This window comes from Tasmannia lanceolata, unplaced genomic scaffold, assembly GCF_043159265.1.
Source record: "Tasmannia lanceolata isolate RefF3 unplaced genomic scaffold, GAP_Taslan_0.1 ptg000002l, whole genome shotgun sequence".
NCBI classification, from domain to species: Eukaryota; Viridiplantae; Streptophyta; class Magnoliopsida; order Canellales; family Winteraceae; genus Tasmannia; species Tasmannia lanceolata.
Window position 1 is genome coordinate 49,686,380 of NW_027518679.1, and position 16,928 is coordinate 49,703,307.

The following is a 16,928-nucleotide window of genomic DNA, read 5'->3' on the forward strand; positions in this document are numbered from 1 at the left end:
GAAAATTATGAAATGCCAAGAAACTAAAAACTTTTTCGGAAAATATCCCTAAATGCTATACTAAACTTTTACTCAGGAAGATGGGATGTAATTAATTCTGAAATCATGATTTTCTTGTATAACTTGTTTCAGTTTTAGTGTTTTTCATATGAGAAACCAATTAAGTTTCAACAATAATGGGAAACCTTTTTTTCTTTTGTTTTTTTTTTTGTTTTGAAGTGATGCATGTTTTATTAGAGCAAACAGAGAGGGCCCACAATTGATGCGGTCTGTGCATATCAACCCCAGCTCTGGGTAGGCCATCCGTCTCTCAATTAGCTGACCTCCAAAACATGTTGCTTATAAAATATTATGCTTCACTTTTCAAGCTTTACCAGATGTTTGGAAGAAGTAGCAATCAATGAGATTTGGTTAATCCTCCTCCCTTCCTGAACGGAAGAAGGTGAAAACATTTTTCCTTTCCGCAGGGTCCGAGAGATTGAATCTAACCACGCTTTTTATGAATATATCATTAAGGCTCTGTTTCTTAATGTAAAATGGGCATAGAACAAATTTTACGGCGTCCGCCTAAAGATGGTTGTAAATTTTGTTTTATGCCCAATTTACTCTCCAAAGAAACAGAGCCTAAGGAGATACTTCTTGTGTCACAGCGTATCTGGCGAACTCACCAGTGAAATGAGAAACTAAGTGTAGAAGTCTATCAAAAGAATGGGCATGTAATAATCTAGCTCAAATTTCTGCCCCACATATTTTTCCCCCAAAAAAACTTAAAAAGTACCCACATCCATCCTATAATAAGCCTGGCCAACCACTGTTCTTTGGTAGTACTTTAAATATTAAGAAAATATTTTAAATACTAATTATGGGTCAAGATTTTTCTACATCGAGATTAAGCATTTGTATGGATGATCCAAAGCATTCATTTGACGGGTATAAACAACCTCCACAGATCTGTCCATTTTTTACCTCCACAGATCCAAGGGATAGGAAGATCCTAAGGAGCTGATTTTTTAGGCCCATCAAATGAACGCTTTGGATCATCCAAACAACATGGACCCACTGTGTTTTTGGTCAGCAGACTAGAGAACGCTCTTTACTCGACCGACCAAAGACGCTTTTCTCATATACTTATGTGTGTATATGTGAGAAATTGTATGGTGCCCGAGTGTCAAGTCCCACGTGGGCACGACAAAAGTACCACTCTGGATGTTTGATCCGACAGCAGCCTCTTAAAAAGTGAGCTGATGTTGGATCAAATATCAAGGGTGGCACCGCCCACACGGGCCTTCACGCTCCGGCACCGTATTAAAACTCTGTATATGTTATGTTTGATTAGGGAAATGAATATCTGAAGAGAAGCATGTATACACATTGGACAGTAATAAACTAATTAACTTGTTCGAAAGCCTAAAGATACAAGAATGCATGTGTCCATCCAACATATCGCATCATAACATATTATTACAGAAAAATATAGCAGTATGAGTCATGCAAAAGGATCAAATAGATGATAAGCTAGAATGTATCTTCCATGTACTCATCTGAAGTATTATTCATGGCTGGAAGCTTTTTTTAGAGAGGAACGTTGCCACCTTCAAGGCGTCTTTGCCTTGGGTGGGGAAGGAAGCAACTGCGCAGTAGTAGGCAACAAGAAATTAGAGTTCAACAGCCTGGAAACATAATTTTAAATTTCGGATTTCCATCCGGACTGACACCGAAAGTACATAGATTCGGTGTTGGTCCAGATTCATGGTTTTAAATTTCGTCCAAAATCCGAAATTTTGGATTTCAGTTAGGACCAAAACCAAAATTTTCGGATTTCCCAAATTTCAGCCGAAGCTGAAATTTCAAGAACTTCAAATTTTTTATAAACAATTATTATTTTTCCAAAATTTCTGCCAAAATTTTGTAAATATTAAAATATGCCGTTTTTTGGTGTACCTTATTTCGGCTGAAATTTCAGGATTTTGCCCGAAATTTTAGTCTCGGCCAAGGCCGAAACGTATATCAAAAACAAATTTAAAACCATGTCCAGATTTCAGCCAAATTTGACCAAATTTCGACTTTGAAATCCATTAACAAAATTTCGGCCAAAATTTCCAAAAGAATTGAAATGTTTTTTTTTTTTTTTTAACATAATTTCGGCCAAAACCGAAATTTTGGTGACATTTCAATCCCTTCCTGAAATTAAACTGAATTTTGCATCAGCATTACCAGTAAGAGTGAGAGATCACCTGATAACAAGAGATGAGTGAGCTAACAAATCCAAAGCCTCCGGTTACACGGGGAGTGACTTTCTTGGGTGCCAGTTGAAGCAACCCAACTGCAACAACTATATCCATAGATGCTTTTACCAGAGCTAACAATCTATCATTCGATTGTTTGAGTTTGTTCTTGTATTGCTCATTCTGCATCCACCCACACAAAAATAACAAAATCTCTACAAAAATGAAGCAAAGGATGGATGATAATCCCCATGTATGAAGACTGTATTAAACATACTTGATACTTATCAGTTTTATTAAGATCCTTCTCTAACTTCTTCATTGATGCAGACAGTCTTCCAAGTTCCGCAAGCTGAAAGAATACACGAAAAAATTAAGTTTCGAGAGTTAGAACCAGATCATGCCTGATTCTAACAAGCTAGAGCAATAATATAGTGGAGAGATAAAGAAAGGTTCTTGTTAGGACAATCTTATTATCATCCGATACACATTGAATGGACACTTAGGCTTTGGTTGCTCGTGGGTGGCTTGGAGAGTAGTGGAATGAGAACAAAAGCGAGTAGACAAGCATGGAAGATGTCTAGAATTGCCACTCGGAGAATAGTGGAAGAGTGGTGAATAGTATTTGGTTACGCGACAATCCTCTCGGAAAGCAGTGGAAAAAGTAGGGATGTCATTACCAATACAGAGTTTGGTAGAGAGAGATAGGGAAGAGAGAAAGAGAGAGAGGATAGGACAAGACCTTTTCCACTCTTATTCTACCCCAAAAAAAAACACAATTTTGGTAAAATTTGGTTGGAAGTCGGAAGATGAGAGGAGGGAACTTAGTGACACATGTGCGCCACGTAGGAATAAAAACAAAGATGATGTCCCAAACATGTCTGGGAGTCGAATGGAGTTTCAATGCAATATCGGGAACCAAACATGGAATTGGCATTCATTGGAAGTTCATTGGCATTTGAATTCCAATGAATGCAGGGCGCTTGAGCAACCAAACAGGGCTAAGAATTAGGATCATCCACTTGGAGTGATGACAGCATCGTGGCCAAGGCAATCTGATCACCAGACAGTTCTAACATGCACATGGTGGTCATGGGCTAGAAACAAAATCAGGGCCCTAGACCAGTCCTTGAATATTTAAGCATATCCACGAACACAGACCATCGTGTCCAGAAAAGGGGGAAAGCTTAAAATCACAAACCTCAATCAATGAGCTACAAACTGATGAACCCATCCAACAGAAAAGAGAGATCTTGCCAATTAGCTCTGCACGCTCTTTGTTCTAAAAAAGACAATTATACAGGATAAGTTGTATTGTCTCGTGAATAAATATTTAGGAGCACATGATTAAACTAAAAAAAAAAGGAAAAAAGAAACAGTTCGTTACCTTGTAGATGCCTGTCCTCCCAGCCCAGACAACTTGATCCAAAAGCAAGAAAGTTGATAATAATGCATTTTTGGACTGTAATATGCACCGTGTGAATAAGGGCAAACAAAATGCACCGTGTGAATAAGGGCAAACAAAAATGACTTCACAAGAACTTCGTAATGAGCAAAAACCTTGTACCTTTCCAAGTAAAATGAGGGGAAGAGGAGTTCCCTTAACAGGTGGACTAATAAGAGCATGCAAGTCATTGACAAACTGCAAGTCAAGTGAGACACAAAAGTACGTAAAATGGACCAATCAAGCACGAGAGAATACAGAGGTTGATTCAGATTTAGAATTTAATACCATAAAAAATGTAAAATCTAACCTTGAGAAGTCTAAAAACTTTGCGAGCCGAGCTAGTTGTTTTGTCAACATTTTGAGCAGTACCAGGTTCACCATTGCTCAAGAATTTTGAACCATATTGTATAGCCCTGCATATCTTATCCCTAGCTTCAGCTTTGTTCAAATATAAAATCAAAAGAGTGAGCTCTGCCCTGGTTGCATCTAATGTACTCATCTTATCTCTGGATATGCCTGCTTAATTAAGATGCCACCTTAATCTTTAGTACCATAACATTAAATAAGGGGAGGTCCTCAACATTTTACTCGTTACAATTAGACCATTTTGAACCAAAGAAGACACCTTTAACACTGTCAGTCAAAGCATGCACTTCTCCCATTTGGCCAATGCACACAAGATAAGTACAAGAAGGCACTTCTCCTCTCAGTGACTGTGGTAGGAGTGCCTCACATTCATCCTGAGGCCAATGTAAATACTGACAAGCTTGCGAAGCATGGATACCTTTACAATTTGAGACTTTACACCACATTGTGTTGTTCTTTTTAATTCCCCTTTCTTGGTACTTCTCTTCATATCAGTACTTACTATCCAGTTAAGCAAGAACATAATAAAGGCGACAATGATAATAAGAATAACGGTAGCAACCTTTGAAGGCAAAAGGTAACATGAGAAGGGAGCTGTGGCTATAAGCTGGAACTCAACATTTTAGAACTATTAACCATTATAATTATGAAAAATGTTTTTGTAGCTATCTGTATTTGCATATTTTTCAATGCAAAATCATTCCTCTTTATGAAGAACCAAAACACAAAAGCCACGTTGATTGTCAAAATTCAAATTCATAATCATGTCACCCAGTACCAATTAATGATTCTACTAAGACTAATTCACGAACTTCACACAATTCACAAAGGGAAATGATACGGATAAAATCCCCCCCTTTAACAGTTTCTGTGAGAATTGTTCACTGCTTGAGGATAAACTCACCCCCTTTAACGTTTTTCTTTGCCTTTAAAACTTAATGAATAACGTTAAAGGGGGGATGTATTTTATCCGTCAGAGGGGGGGAAATACCATTCCCCTTCACAAAATGTAGTTGACACTAGTCAACATAAATATTGAGAAAGACTGAACCGATAGATTTAAAAGCATTCATCATCTGAATATTGACATGAAAATGGGAAAGCGAATCAGTGAAAATGGGACGTAGGCCTGTAAATCGATCAACTCAAGCTGCCAGAATGAAGATATTGGAGTCAGGAGTGAGAGTGAACCCTAGTGAAAACAATTACATCTAAGGTTACTAACAGTATAAAAAAATTTGAGTGAAGGGAAGAAGCATCACCTTGCAATCAATCACCACCTATTACGAAGAAAAATATCCAACAGAAAATTCCAATATTGAGCCCACTCCACACCACTTATAGTTTGATAGGCGACCCAGCTCAAGTTATAGTAACTAAAGCTGGTTTGCTCATATCAACTTAAATAAGAAGCTTAACAGGAAGTAGTGTAACATGGCCAAAGCCAAAATTCAGTCTAACTTGGTTCGTCTCAGGTTGATTGTCCAAGTACTGTTTTGATTTTTTGACTCATGGATCGAAAAGAAAAAAAAAGGTTTTGGGTTGGAAAGAGTTTGGGTTTGCAATGCCAACCTAGTGGTTAAGCTGGTATCAAATTCCAATTATCCAATAAGAGAACTGTTCACATCCAAAGCAAGATAATTGAGAAGAAAAATAGACAACTAAAACTGGTTAGTGAAGCCATCTGTGTAAAAGTAATTTCTGTAACACATCATATTTAATCCATATGTAAGAAGCTTTGGCGCAAAGGTAAGGTTGCTCCATTGTGACCTGGTGGTCACGGGTTCGAGTTACGGAAACAGCCTCTCTGCAAAGCCGGGGTAAGGCTGCGTACATCTAGCCTCCCCAGACCCCGCAATGGCGGGAGCCTCGTGCACTGGGCCGCCCTTTTATGTAAGAAGCAATTCAACAGAGCTCCTCTATGCATAGAAGTAGCTTGTATATAATAAGTGTCGAGTACAAGAAAGAGGTCATGTCTGTATTTTCCAACATCATGTGTTATACACTTATGCAATCCAAGAAGTTGTATATAGATGAGGCAACTTGTGACGTAGTTCCCTTTGATGTTTGCCAATATTATGTTTGCCAAGTCATATTGGCAGTCCTTATTTGTGGGATATAGATGCCATCTTTCACAGGCGGTTGTCGAAATCATAGTTTCAAAACTCCTCATCGTGGACTCCCCTGAGTCGACTCCCTTTTGCCTTGGCCACGTTTTGCCCTCGGCCACGTTCCACATTTTGCCTTACAAACTCAATAAAAACTCCTTTCACCCTCCAGAGTTATGACCTCGTCAACCAAGTGCTCAGCCGCGTCAAACGCAATCTTGGCCACATCCGTACCTAGTCAACACGGATTTTTCCCGGCTGTACTTTGACCCGCATCAGCATTTTTAAACACTGGTCGAGCTACAGGGTTGTAATGAAGGGAAGGAGTTTATGATCAATGCCAATAAAGCTAAAGAGCAAACAATAACACAGATTACAGGTACTCAAGCAAAAAGGATGTTGAATGCCAGTGGAAATTTTGTACAACTGATGCTACGATTGAAGGAGCAGAACCTCAAGGCAATTTTATTATCTTTGCAATCCTTAAATGCAAGGCACAGATCTGATATCGAGTCTCTTCTATTGAAGTAAAGAATTCAATTATAGGATGTGAAAGGCCTCCAGGCCAAGAGGTCTATGGAGCACGGTATTCAGTTGGTAGTAAATAAATATGCCTTTGCGGCTTTGCCTAACATGAGGTTGTACCACAACTCCAAGATGTAACTGACGAGATTAAGGGAGGATACAAGAACTCTTAGAGAAAGGGGTAATCAAGCCTAGGTGTTCGTCCTGTAGTTCATCGGTTGTCTTGGTGCCGAAGAAAATTGATGAATGGAGAATGGGTATCGACTTCAAACCCCTCAACCATATCACCATCAAGAATTTATATCTATTACCCCAAATTGATGATATGTTTGATCAATTGCAGTACGCAAGGTTCTTTACGAAGCTACATTTGAAGTACAGCTGTGCAGGTACCATCACGTTCGAGTTGGTGAAGAAAGTACCCGAAAGACTAAATTCAAGAAGAAACATGGACTATCTATAAACCTATGTCATCTTTGTAGTATTGACATTATTATTTCTGATTAATATGATTAATTCCCTGACTTATTGATGGCTGTGAAGTGGGGCTTCTTTGCTAATGGCATTTTCTTGTGCATTTGGCCATTGCCATGTTTTAATCATCTCCTATAGTTCTTTTCTTTCTTTCTTTTTTGAAATGGTATCATCTCCTATAATTCTTCGACATGCTTTGGCAGGAAAATGAACTTTTAATCTTTTTTTCCCACTGAGGACAAATTCATTTGCCTCTGAAACTGATATGGTTAATCCTTTCCATTTTTTCGTGTCATGGATGATACAGGTCGAGACACTATCACGAGATAACTTGGCTTCAAGGTTAACTTTGAATGCAGATGCTGCTTCAGTTGGACATCTCTTACTTTCAGATTCTTTTTTTTTTTTTGGAACAGTAGTAAATTTCATTCATAAGCGGAGGGCTGACTGAGGGAAACAGCTAGAAGAGAACAACGGCTTCCAAAAACCAAGAAAAAGAACAGAATAAAAGGCAACGATGACCCCTAATCAGGGAGGTAGGAAATCAAACAGCTCTAATCCCTGCTTTTCTACTCCTTCCTTAGCCAGACAATCTGCAATACAATTAGCAGCTCCATTGACGTGCATGAAAATAATTGATGAGCCAACAATTTTATCATGGATGTCACCAATATTTGTTTTGCATGGGCTTCCTTTTGAGCAACCGTCGAAGTTCAATTTGATGCAATCAGCAGGAGAGTGGAATCCATCTAGCACACACCTTCCTCCTTGGTAACTTACCCCGAATGAACTCCTTCCAATTCCTTAGGAGGTCCATCAATGAAATCCCACAGAAATATTTATAATGGAGAGTCTAATGTATCATCAACAGCTTGATCTTTCAACTGCAGATAGGACAAATGAAATTCTTTTCTAAAAACTTATGTTGTTACTCCCTTTTCAAACCATCCAGATCAATGTGAAAGGGATCCTAGCCCATAGAACTTTGGCTAAAGCTCCCAATCCTTTAGAAACCATCCCTCAAACAGTGCTTTAAGGGTACTCAGGACTCAGGAGAACATATACCACCTCTAAAAATTTATGTTGTTACTTTTCAAACCATCCAGATCAATGTGAAAGGGATACTAGACCACAGAACTTTGGCTAAAGCTCCCAATCCTTTTAGAAACCATCCCTCAAAGAGTGTTTTATGGGTACTCAGGAGAACCCACAACACCCCAAACCATTTCAGAATTCTGCTCGAAATTTTCCTTGATAGACTACATTGGATAAATCGGTGGTTGATCCCCTCCTCACGCTGGCAGAGGGGACATCTATTTGCTAATCTGGATCTCTTTTCTTGGGCTTGTCTTGGGTGTTAATCTTCTCCAAGACGGCAATCGAAGTAGAGGCTTGCACCTGGGCATGGACATGAATAGTCCACATTCTCCTCCATAGAGAAGACATGGAAACTTCGCATACAACAGTTTGAAAAAAGATCAAGGAAAGAACTTGTAACGGATCTGGGGTCCAACTGATCTTATCGCCCTCCACCTGAAAAATATAGGATTTTCTAAGGCACAAAATACGTTACTACCCCCCCCCCTCTCTCTCTCTCTCCACGCCACCCCAGAAAAGAACAACACACACACACACACCCACACCATTTAAAAAATGCCCACAATGAGTCTTCTCCACAGAGCATTCTTTTCAGGTCCAAATCTCCAAAACCATTTGCCAAGGCTTTGTTCCTCAAAGAACTGTTACAAATTCCCAATCCACCATGCTTCTTAGCTTTACACACCTTCAGTTTAAGAAGCTGTTCTAAGGTTTTTTCCTGCCTCCTTCCCTTCTGTTAGGTACCTAACCAATAAGCCAAAAGCTCCAGAGCTGTTGGAAGGCATTAGTTTGGGCGCTTTAAACCTGTCCCATACTAGGCTGAGTCCGAGCTAGTCCCATACCTAGGCAGGCCCCCACCCAGGACCGTAACATGCCGCCATGCTTATGTGTCCGCCGACCTCGGCGGCCCACTCTATGACAGCTTTCACTCTGGCATTTTTCCCAGGTAGCCCTTTCCACAGGTCGCCCTTTCTGCCGCGGCGGCCTACTTTGTGGCAACTTCACTCTGACGGTTTTTTTTACCAGGTAATCCTCTCCACAGGTCACCCCTTCCGTGACTTAAACACGGGACGTGGTGGCTACTCTGATATCAAATATTAAGTACCTAACCAATACGCCAAAAGCTCCAGAGCTGTTGGAACATGTTAGGCTATGCCCTTTAAACATGTCCCATACGAGGCTGGGTCCCACCGAGTCCCATATCTAGGCAGGCCCCCACTCGGGACCATAATACCTTCCCAAAGGAAGCTCCTTCGAAGCATTCCCATTCTAATTACCACCTCTCTAGGGACATTGAAGAAGAAGGGAATAAAGTACGTAGGCAAGTTTGCAAGCACCATTTCTATCAAAGTAATCATTCCACGACATGAAAATTTTTTATTTTTTTTTCAGCACAATAACTTCCTCACCATTCGCGCAAGAATTAGGGCCCATAAGGTCTTGGGAGGGATCCTAACACCCAATGAAAGGCCTACACGGGTGATAGGTAGATTCCAACTTTGTACAACCTATTTATGGTACGGTCCTGAGTGGGGGCCTACCTAGGTATGGGACTAGGTTGGACCCAGCTTGGTATGGGACAAGTTTAACGGGCCTAACCTAATGTGTTCCATCAGATTTGGAGCATTTGGTGTATTAGTTAGGTACCTCACATTTGGTATCAAAGCAGCCACCACATCCAATGTTTAAGTCACTAAAGGGGCGACCTGTGGAGAAGACAACCTGGACAGGGCTACATGATAAAAAAACCAGAGCAAAAGCTGCTACAGACATACAGTAAAGTTGTCACAGAGTGGGCCACCGCATAAGGGGCGACCTTCGGTCCTGTTAAAAGGGCTACCTAGAAAAAAAAAGCAGGGAGTGAAAGCCGTCAGAGAATGGGCCGCCGAAGACGGCGGATGCAAAAGCGTGGTGGAATGTTATGGTCCCGAGTGGGGGCCTACCTAGGTATGGGACTAGATGGGACCCAGCCTGGTATGGGACAGGTTTAAAGGGCATAGCCTAACACGTTCCATTAGCCGTAAATCTTTTGGCGTATAACGTACTGGTCAGGTACTAACAATTTCCTTCATAAACACTTTCGTTCTATACTCATCCCAACAAATTAACTCTTCCCCAAGTTGATTTGAAACCCCAAAACTGCTTGAAACCATTTTAGAATGATTTTCAATCATTGGATCTAATCTTGTTCAGTTTTACAAAAAACCAGGGTTTCCCGCAATAGATAACCCTAAAGAAGGGCTCTAGAAACTGCACTGAGTAGCCTTCTACCTACGAAATCACCCACAATAGTAAAGATTAAATAGGAAAGGGGATGAAGAAGAACCCTATGCAAATTCACGAGTCTCATTCCATTCATTCCCTAAAAACCTGTCAGTCGATCCAAATTTTCTTTTAAACCCTTTGTTTACAATCACATAGAACACGCAAACACATATCGATTGGTGAGGAAAATATAACTAAAGAACAATCCAATCAATAAAATCTAATAATAAGATGAAAACAAATGAACAATAATATCTATAAACAAAAGAAAAGAACAGATCTTTTTTTTTCCCGGTCTAATTTGGAATAGAAGAAAAGGAGCCAGAAAGGAATTTTCCAGAGAAAAGGAGGAAAAAAATTTGCTCGGAATCTTCGCTATCAAACCCTAAAAAAGGTAGAGATTTAATAGAAGGTGAAGATCGATACCTGAAAGAGAGCTGTGGTGCAAAAACCAAACCAAAGGATTTTGGATGTTTGGAGGAGGAAAAAGGTAATGAGAGAGGGATGTATGATATCGTATGGTGTGGTCAATCAGGTCGCTTTTCTTTCTTTTTTTTTACTGGGAGGTGTGCCCACAGTTCGCTCAGTTCGCCTCGAACGTCACACTTCACTTTCAACAAGTGACTGACTGTCCTTCTTATCTGTTTTTCCCTCTTTCTTTCTTTTTTCGGGAGATGATAAATTCGCACCCACTATAGGATAATACGCTTCCCTATTAACGTGAATGAATTGTGGGCAGACTTTAACGCTTTTTCATGTTAACAACAGGAGTGCGAATTTATCATTTACAAAAAAGGTAGAGATTTAATAGAAGGTGAAGATCGATACCTGAAAGAAGCTTTGGCGCAAAGGTAAGGTTGCTCCATTGTGACCTGGTGGTCACGGGTTCGAGTTACGGAAACATCCTCTCTGCAAAGCAGGGGTAAGGCTGCGTACATCTAGCCTCCCCAGACCCCGCAATGGCGGGAGCCTCGTGCACTGGGCCGCCCTTTTATGTAAGAAGTAATTCAACAGAGCTCCTCTATGCAGAGAAGTAGCTTGTATATAATAAGTGTCGAGTACAAGAAAGAGGTCATGTCTGTATTTTCCAACATCATGTGTTATACACTTATGCAATCCAAGAAGTTGTATATAGATGAGGTAACTTGTGAAGTAGTTCCCTTTGATGTTTGCCAAGTCATATTGGCAGTCCTTATTTGTGGGATATAGATGCCATCTTTCACAGGCGGTTGTCGAAATCATAGTTTCAAAACTCCTCATCGTGGACTCCCCTGAGTCGACTCCCTTTTGCCTTGGCCACGTTTTGCCCTCGGCCACGTTCCACATTTTGCCTTACAAACTCAATAAAAACTCCTTTCACCCTCCAGAGTTATGACCTCGTCATCCAAGTACTCAGCCGCGTCAAACGCAATCTTGGCCACATCCGCACCTAGTCAACACGGATTTTTCCCGACTGTACTTTGAACCGCATCAGCATTTTTAAACACTGGTCGAGCTACAGGGTTGTAATGAAAGGAAGGAGTTTATGATCAATGCCAATAAAGCTAAAGAGCAAACAATAACACAGATTACAGGTACTCAAGCAAAAAGGATGTTGAATGCCAGTGGAAATTTTGTACAACTGATGCTACGATTGAAGGAGCAGAACCTCAAGGCAATTTTATTATCTTTGCAATCCTTAAATGCAAGGCACAGATCTGATATCGAGTCTCTTCTATTGAAGTAAAGAATTCAATTATAGGATGTGAAAGGCCTCCAGGCCAAGAGGTCTGTGGAGCACGATATTCAGTTGGTAGTAAATAAATATGCCTTTGCGGCTTTGCCTAACATGAGGTTGTACCACAACTCCAAGATGTAACTGATGAGATTAAGGGAGGATACAAGAACTCTTAGAGAAAGGGGTAATCAAGCCTAGGTGTTCGTCCTGTAGTTCATCGGTTGTCTAGGTGCCGAAGAAAATTGATGAATGGAGAATGGGTATCGACTTCAAACCCCTCAACCATATCACCATCAAGAATTTATATCTATTACCCCAAATAGATGATATGTTTGATCAATTGCAGCACGCAAGGTTCTTTACGAAGCTACATTTGAAGTACAGCTGTGCAGGTTCCATCACGTTCGAGTTGGTGAAGAAAGTACCCGAAAGACTAAATTCAAGAAGAAACATGGATTATCTATAAACCTATGTCATCTTTGTAGTATTGACATTATTATTTCTGATTAATATGATTAGTTCCCTGACTTATTGATGGCTGTGAAGTGGGGCTTCTTTGCTAATGGCATTTTCTTGTGCATTTGGCCATTGCCATGTTTTAATCATCTCCTATAGTTCTTTTCTTTCTTTCTTTTTTGAAATGGTATCATCTCCTATAATTCTTCGACATGCTTTGGCAGGAAAATGAACTTCTAATCTTTTTTTCCCACTGAGGACAAATTCATTTGCCTCTGAAACTGATATGGTTAATCCTTTCCATTTTTTCGTGTCATGGATGATACAGGTCGAGACACTATCACAAGATGACTTGGCTTCATGGTTAACTTTGAATGCAGATGCTGCTTCAGTTGGACATCTCTTACTTTCAGATTCTTTTTTTTTTTTTTGGAACAGTAGTAAATTTCATTCATAAGCGGAGGGCTGACTGAGGGAAACAGCTAGAAGAGAACAAAGATTTCCAAAAACCAAGAAAAAGAACAGAATAAAAGGCAACAATGACCCCTAATCAGGGAGGTAGGAAATCAAACAGCTCTAATCCCTGCTTTTCTACTCCTTCCTTAGCCAGACAATCTGCAATACAATTAGCAGCTCCATTGACATGCATGAAAATAATTGATGGGCCAACAATTTTATCATGGATGTCACCAATATTTGTTTTGCATGGGCTTCCTTTTGAGCAACCGTCGAAGTTCAATTTGATGCAATCAGCAGGAGAGTGGAATCCATCTAGCACACACCTTCCTCCTTGGTAACTTACCCCGAATGAACTCCTTCCAATTCCTTAGGAGGTCCATCAATGAAATCCCACAGAAATCTTTATTATGGAGAGTCTAATGTATCATCAACAGCTTGATCTTTCAACTGCAGATAGGACAAATGAAATTCTTTTCTAAAAACTTATGTTGTTACTCTCTTTTCAAACCATCCAGATCAATGTGAAAGGGATCCTAGCCCATAGAACTTTGGCTAAAGCTCCCAATCCTTTAGAAACCATCCCTCAAACAGTGCTTTAAGGGTACTCAGGACTCACAGGAGAACATATACCACCTCTAAAAATTTATGTTGTTACTTTTCAAACCATCCAGATCAATGTGAAAGGGATACTAGACCACAGAACTTTGGCTAAAGCTCCCAATCCTTTTAGAAACCATCCCTCAAAGAGTGTTTTATGGGTACTCAGGAGAACCCATACCACCCCAAACCATTTCAGAATTCTGCTCGAAATTTTCCTCGATAGACTACATTGGATAAATCGGTGGTTGATCCCCTCCTCACGCTGGCAGAGGGGACATCTATTTGCTAATCTGGATCTTTTTCTTGGGCTTGTCTTGGGTGTTAATCTTCTCCAAGACGGCAATCGAAGTAGAGGCTTGCACCTGGGCATGGACATGAATAGTCCACATTCTCCTCCATAGAGAAGACATGGAAACTTCGCATACAACAGTTTGAGAAAAGATCAAGGAAAGAACTTGTAACGGATTTGGGGTCCAACTGATCTTATCGCCCTCCACCTGAAAAATATAGGATTTTCTAAGGCAAAATATACGTTACTACCTCTCTCTCTCTCTCTCTCTCTCTCTCTCTCTCTCTCTCTCTCTCTCTCTCTCTCTCTCTCCACGCCACCCCAGAAAAGAACAACACACACACCCACACCATTTAAAAAATGCCCACAATGAGTCTTCTCCACAGAGCATTCTTTTCAGGTCCAAATCTCCAAAACCATTTGCCAAGGCTTTGTTCCTCAAAGAACTGTTACAAATTCCCAATCCACCATGCTTCTTAGCTTTACACACCTTCAGTTTAAGAAGTTGTTCTAAGGTTTTTTCCTGCCTCCTTCCCTTCTGTTAGGTACCTAACCAATAAGCCAAAAGCTCCAGAGCTGTTGGAAGGCATTAGTTTGGGCGCTTTAAACCTGTCCCATACTAGGCTAAGTCCGACCTAGTCCCATACCTAGGCAGGCTCCCACCCAGGACCGTAACATGCCACCATGCTTATGTGTCCGCCGACCTCGGCGGCCCACTCTATGACAGCTTTCACTCTGGCATTTTTCCCAGGTAGCCCTTTCCACAGGTCGCCCTTTCAGCCGCGGCGGCCTACTTTGTGGCAACTTCACTCTGATGGTTTTTTTTACCAGGTAATCCTCTCCACAGGTCACCCCTTCCGTGACTTAAACACGGGACGTGGTGGCTACTCTGATATCAAATATTAAGTACCTAACCAATACGTCAAAAGCTCCAGAGCTGTTGGAACATGTTAGGCTATGCCCTTTAAACATGTCCCATACGAGGCTGGGTCCCACCGAGTCCCATATCTAGGCAGGCCCCCACTCGGGACCATAATACCTTCCCAAAGGAAGCTCCTTCGAAGCATTCCCATTCTAATTACCACCTCTCTAGGGACATTGAAGAAGAAGGGAATAAAGTACGTAGGCAAGTTTGCAAGCACCATTTCTATCAAAGTAATCATTCCACGACATGATAATTTTTTATTTTTTTTCAGCACAATAACTTCCTCACCATTCGCACAAGAATTAGGGCCCATAAGGTCTTGGGAGGGATCCTAACACCCAATGAAAGGCCTACACAGGTGATAGGTAGATTCCAACTTTGTACAACCTATTTATGGTACGGTCCTGAGTGGGGGCCTACCTACCTACCTAGGTATGGGACCAGGTTGGACCCAGCTTGGTATGGGACAAGTTTAACGGGCCTAGCCTAATGTGTTCCATCAGATTTGGAGCATTTGGTGTATTAGTTAGGTACCTAACATTTGGTATCAAAGCAGCCACCACATCCAATGTTTAAGTCACTAAAGGGGCGACCTGTGGAGAAGACAACCTGGAAAGGGCTACATGGTAAAAAAACCAGAGCAAAAGCTGCTACAGACCTACAGTAAAGTTGTCACAGAGTGAGCCACCGCATAAGGGGCGACCTGCAGTCCTGTTAAAAGCGCTACCTAGAAGAAAAAAAGCAGGGAGTGAAAGCCGTCACAGAGTGAGTCGCCGAGGACGGCGGATGCGAAAGCGTGGTGGAATGTTATGGTCCCGAGTGGGGGCCTACCTAGGTATGGGACTAGATGGGACCCAGCCTGGTATGAGACAGGTTTAAAGGGCCTAGCCTAACACGTTCCATTAGCCATAAATCTTTTGGCTTATAACGTATTGGTTCAGGTACTAACAATTTCCTTCATAAACACTTTCGTTCTATACTCATCCCAACAAATTAACTCTTCCCCAAGTTGATTTGAAAGCCCAAAACTGCTTGAAACCATTTTAGAATGATTTTCAATGATTGAATCTAATCTTGTTCAGTTTTACGAAAAACCAGGGTTTCCCGCAATAGATAACCCTAAAGAAGGCCTCTAGAAACTGCACTGAGTAGCCTTCTACCTACGAAATCACCCACAATAGTAAAGATTAAATAGGAAAGGGGATGAAGAAGAACCCTATGCAAATTCACGAGTCTCATTCCAATTCATTCCCTAAAAACCTGTCAGTCGATCCAAATTTTCTTTTAAACCCTTTGTTTACAATCACATAGAACACGCAAACACATATTGATTGGTGAGGAAAATATAACTAAAGAACAATCAAATCAATAAAATCTAATAATAAGATGAAAACAAACGAACAATAATATCTATAAACAAAAGAAAAGAACAGATCTATTTTTTTTCCGGTCTAATTCGGAATAGAAGAAAAGGAGGCAGAAAGGAATTTTCCAGAGAAAAGGAGGAAAAAATTTTGCTCGGAATCTTCGCTATCAAACCCTAAAAGAGGTAGAGATTTAAAAGAAGGTGGAGATCGATACCTGAAAGAGAGCTGTGGTGCAAAAACCAAACCAAGGGATTTTGGATGTTTGGAGGAGGAAAAAGGTAATGAGAGAGGTATGTTGTTGTCAATCAAATCGTTTTTCTTTCTTTTTTTTACTGGGAGGTGTGCCCACAGTTCGTTCAGTTCGCCTCGAACGTCACACTTCACTTTCAACAAGTGACTCACTGTCCTTCTTATCTGCTTTTCCCTCTTTCTTTCTTTTTTCGGGAGATAATAAATTCGCACCCACTGTAGGATAATACGCGTCCTATTAACGTAAATTGTGAGCAGACTTTAACGCTTTTTCATGTTAACAACAGGAGTGCGAATTTATGATTGCCCTTTTAATAATCCCTCTCTCTTACTTTTTTTGGCCTTTTCCTTTCTCTCC

At 40.7% G+C, this 16,928-nt stretch overlaps 1 protein-coding gene across 3 annotated transcripts; it reads right to left on the reverse strand.

Annotated features, from left to right (window-relative positions):
• Window positions 1-1,363: 1,363 nt before the first annotated feature.
• On the reverse strand, window positions 1,364-16,664 carry LOC143876876 (peroxisomal membrane protein 11C-like). Of its 3 annotated transcripts, none has more exons than XM_077378566.1 (8): window positions 16,536-16,664; window positions 3,980-4,188; window positions 3,793-3,867; window positions 3,613-3,687; window positions 3,427-3,507; window positions 2,503-2,577; window positions 2,235-2,408; window positions 1,364-1,630 (listed from the first exon to the last, which is right to left on the reverse strand). In XM_077378566.1, exons 2-8 carry the CDS (start codon window positions 4,169-4,171, stop codon window positions 1,595-1,597), a joined length of 708 nt encoding a protein of 235 aa, XP_077234681.1. In that variant the 5' UTR covers window positions 4,172-4,188; window positions 16,536-16,664; the 3' UTR covers window positions 1,364-1,594. The 3 variants fall into 3 exon arrangements, with proteins under 3 accessions (XP_077234681.1, XP_077234675.1, XP_077234677.1); XM_077378560.1 differs by lacking the exon at window positions 16,536-16,664 and adding an exon at window positions 10,935-11,093; XM_077378562.1 differs by lacking the exon at window positions 16,536-16,664 and adding an exon at window positions 10,935-11,089 and having other exon boundaries at window positions 3,980-4,191.
• Between the last annotated feature and the right edge of the window lie 264 nt (window positions 16,665-16,928).

Excerpts from the sequence above, each read along its gene's own strand:
- LOC143876876 (XM_077378566.1), bottom strand. The coding sequence starts at position 4,171 with ATGAGTACATTAGATGCAACCAGGGCAGAGCTCACTCTTTTGATTTTA. Across the intron at positions 3,868-3,979 it reads AAGTTTTTAGACTTCTCAAG|TTTGTCAATGACTTGCATGC; the intron begins GTTAGATTTTAC and ends CTTGACTTGCAG. Across the intron at positions 2,578-3,426 it reads TTTGTAGCTCATTGATTGAG|CTTGCGGAACTTGGAAGACT; the intron begins GTTTGTGATTTT and ends GTATTCTTTCAG.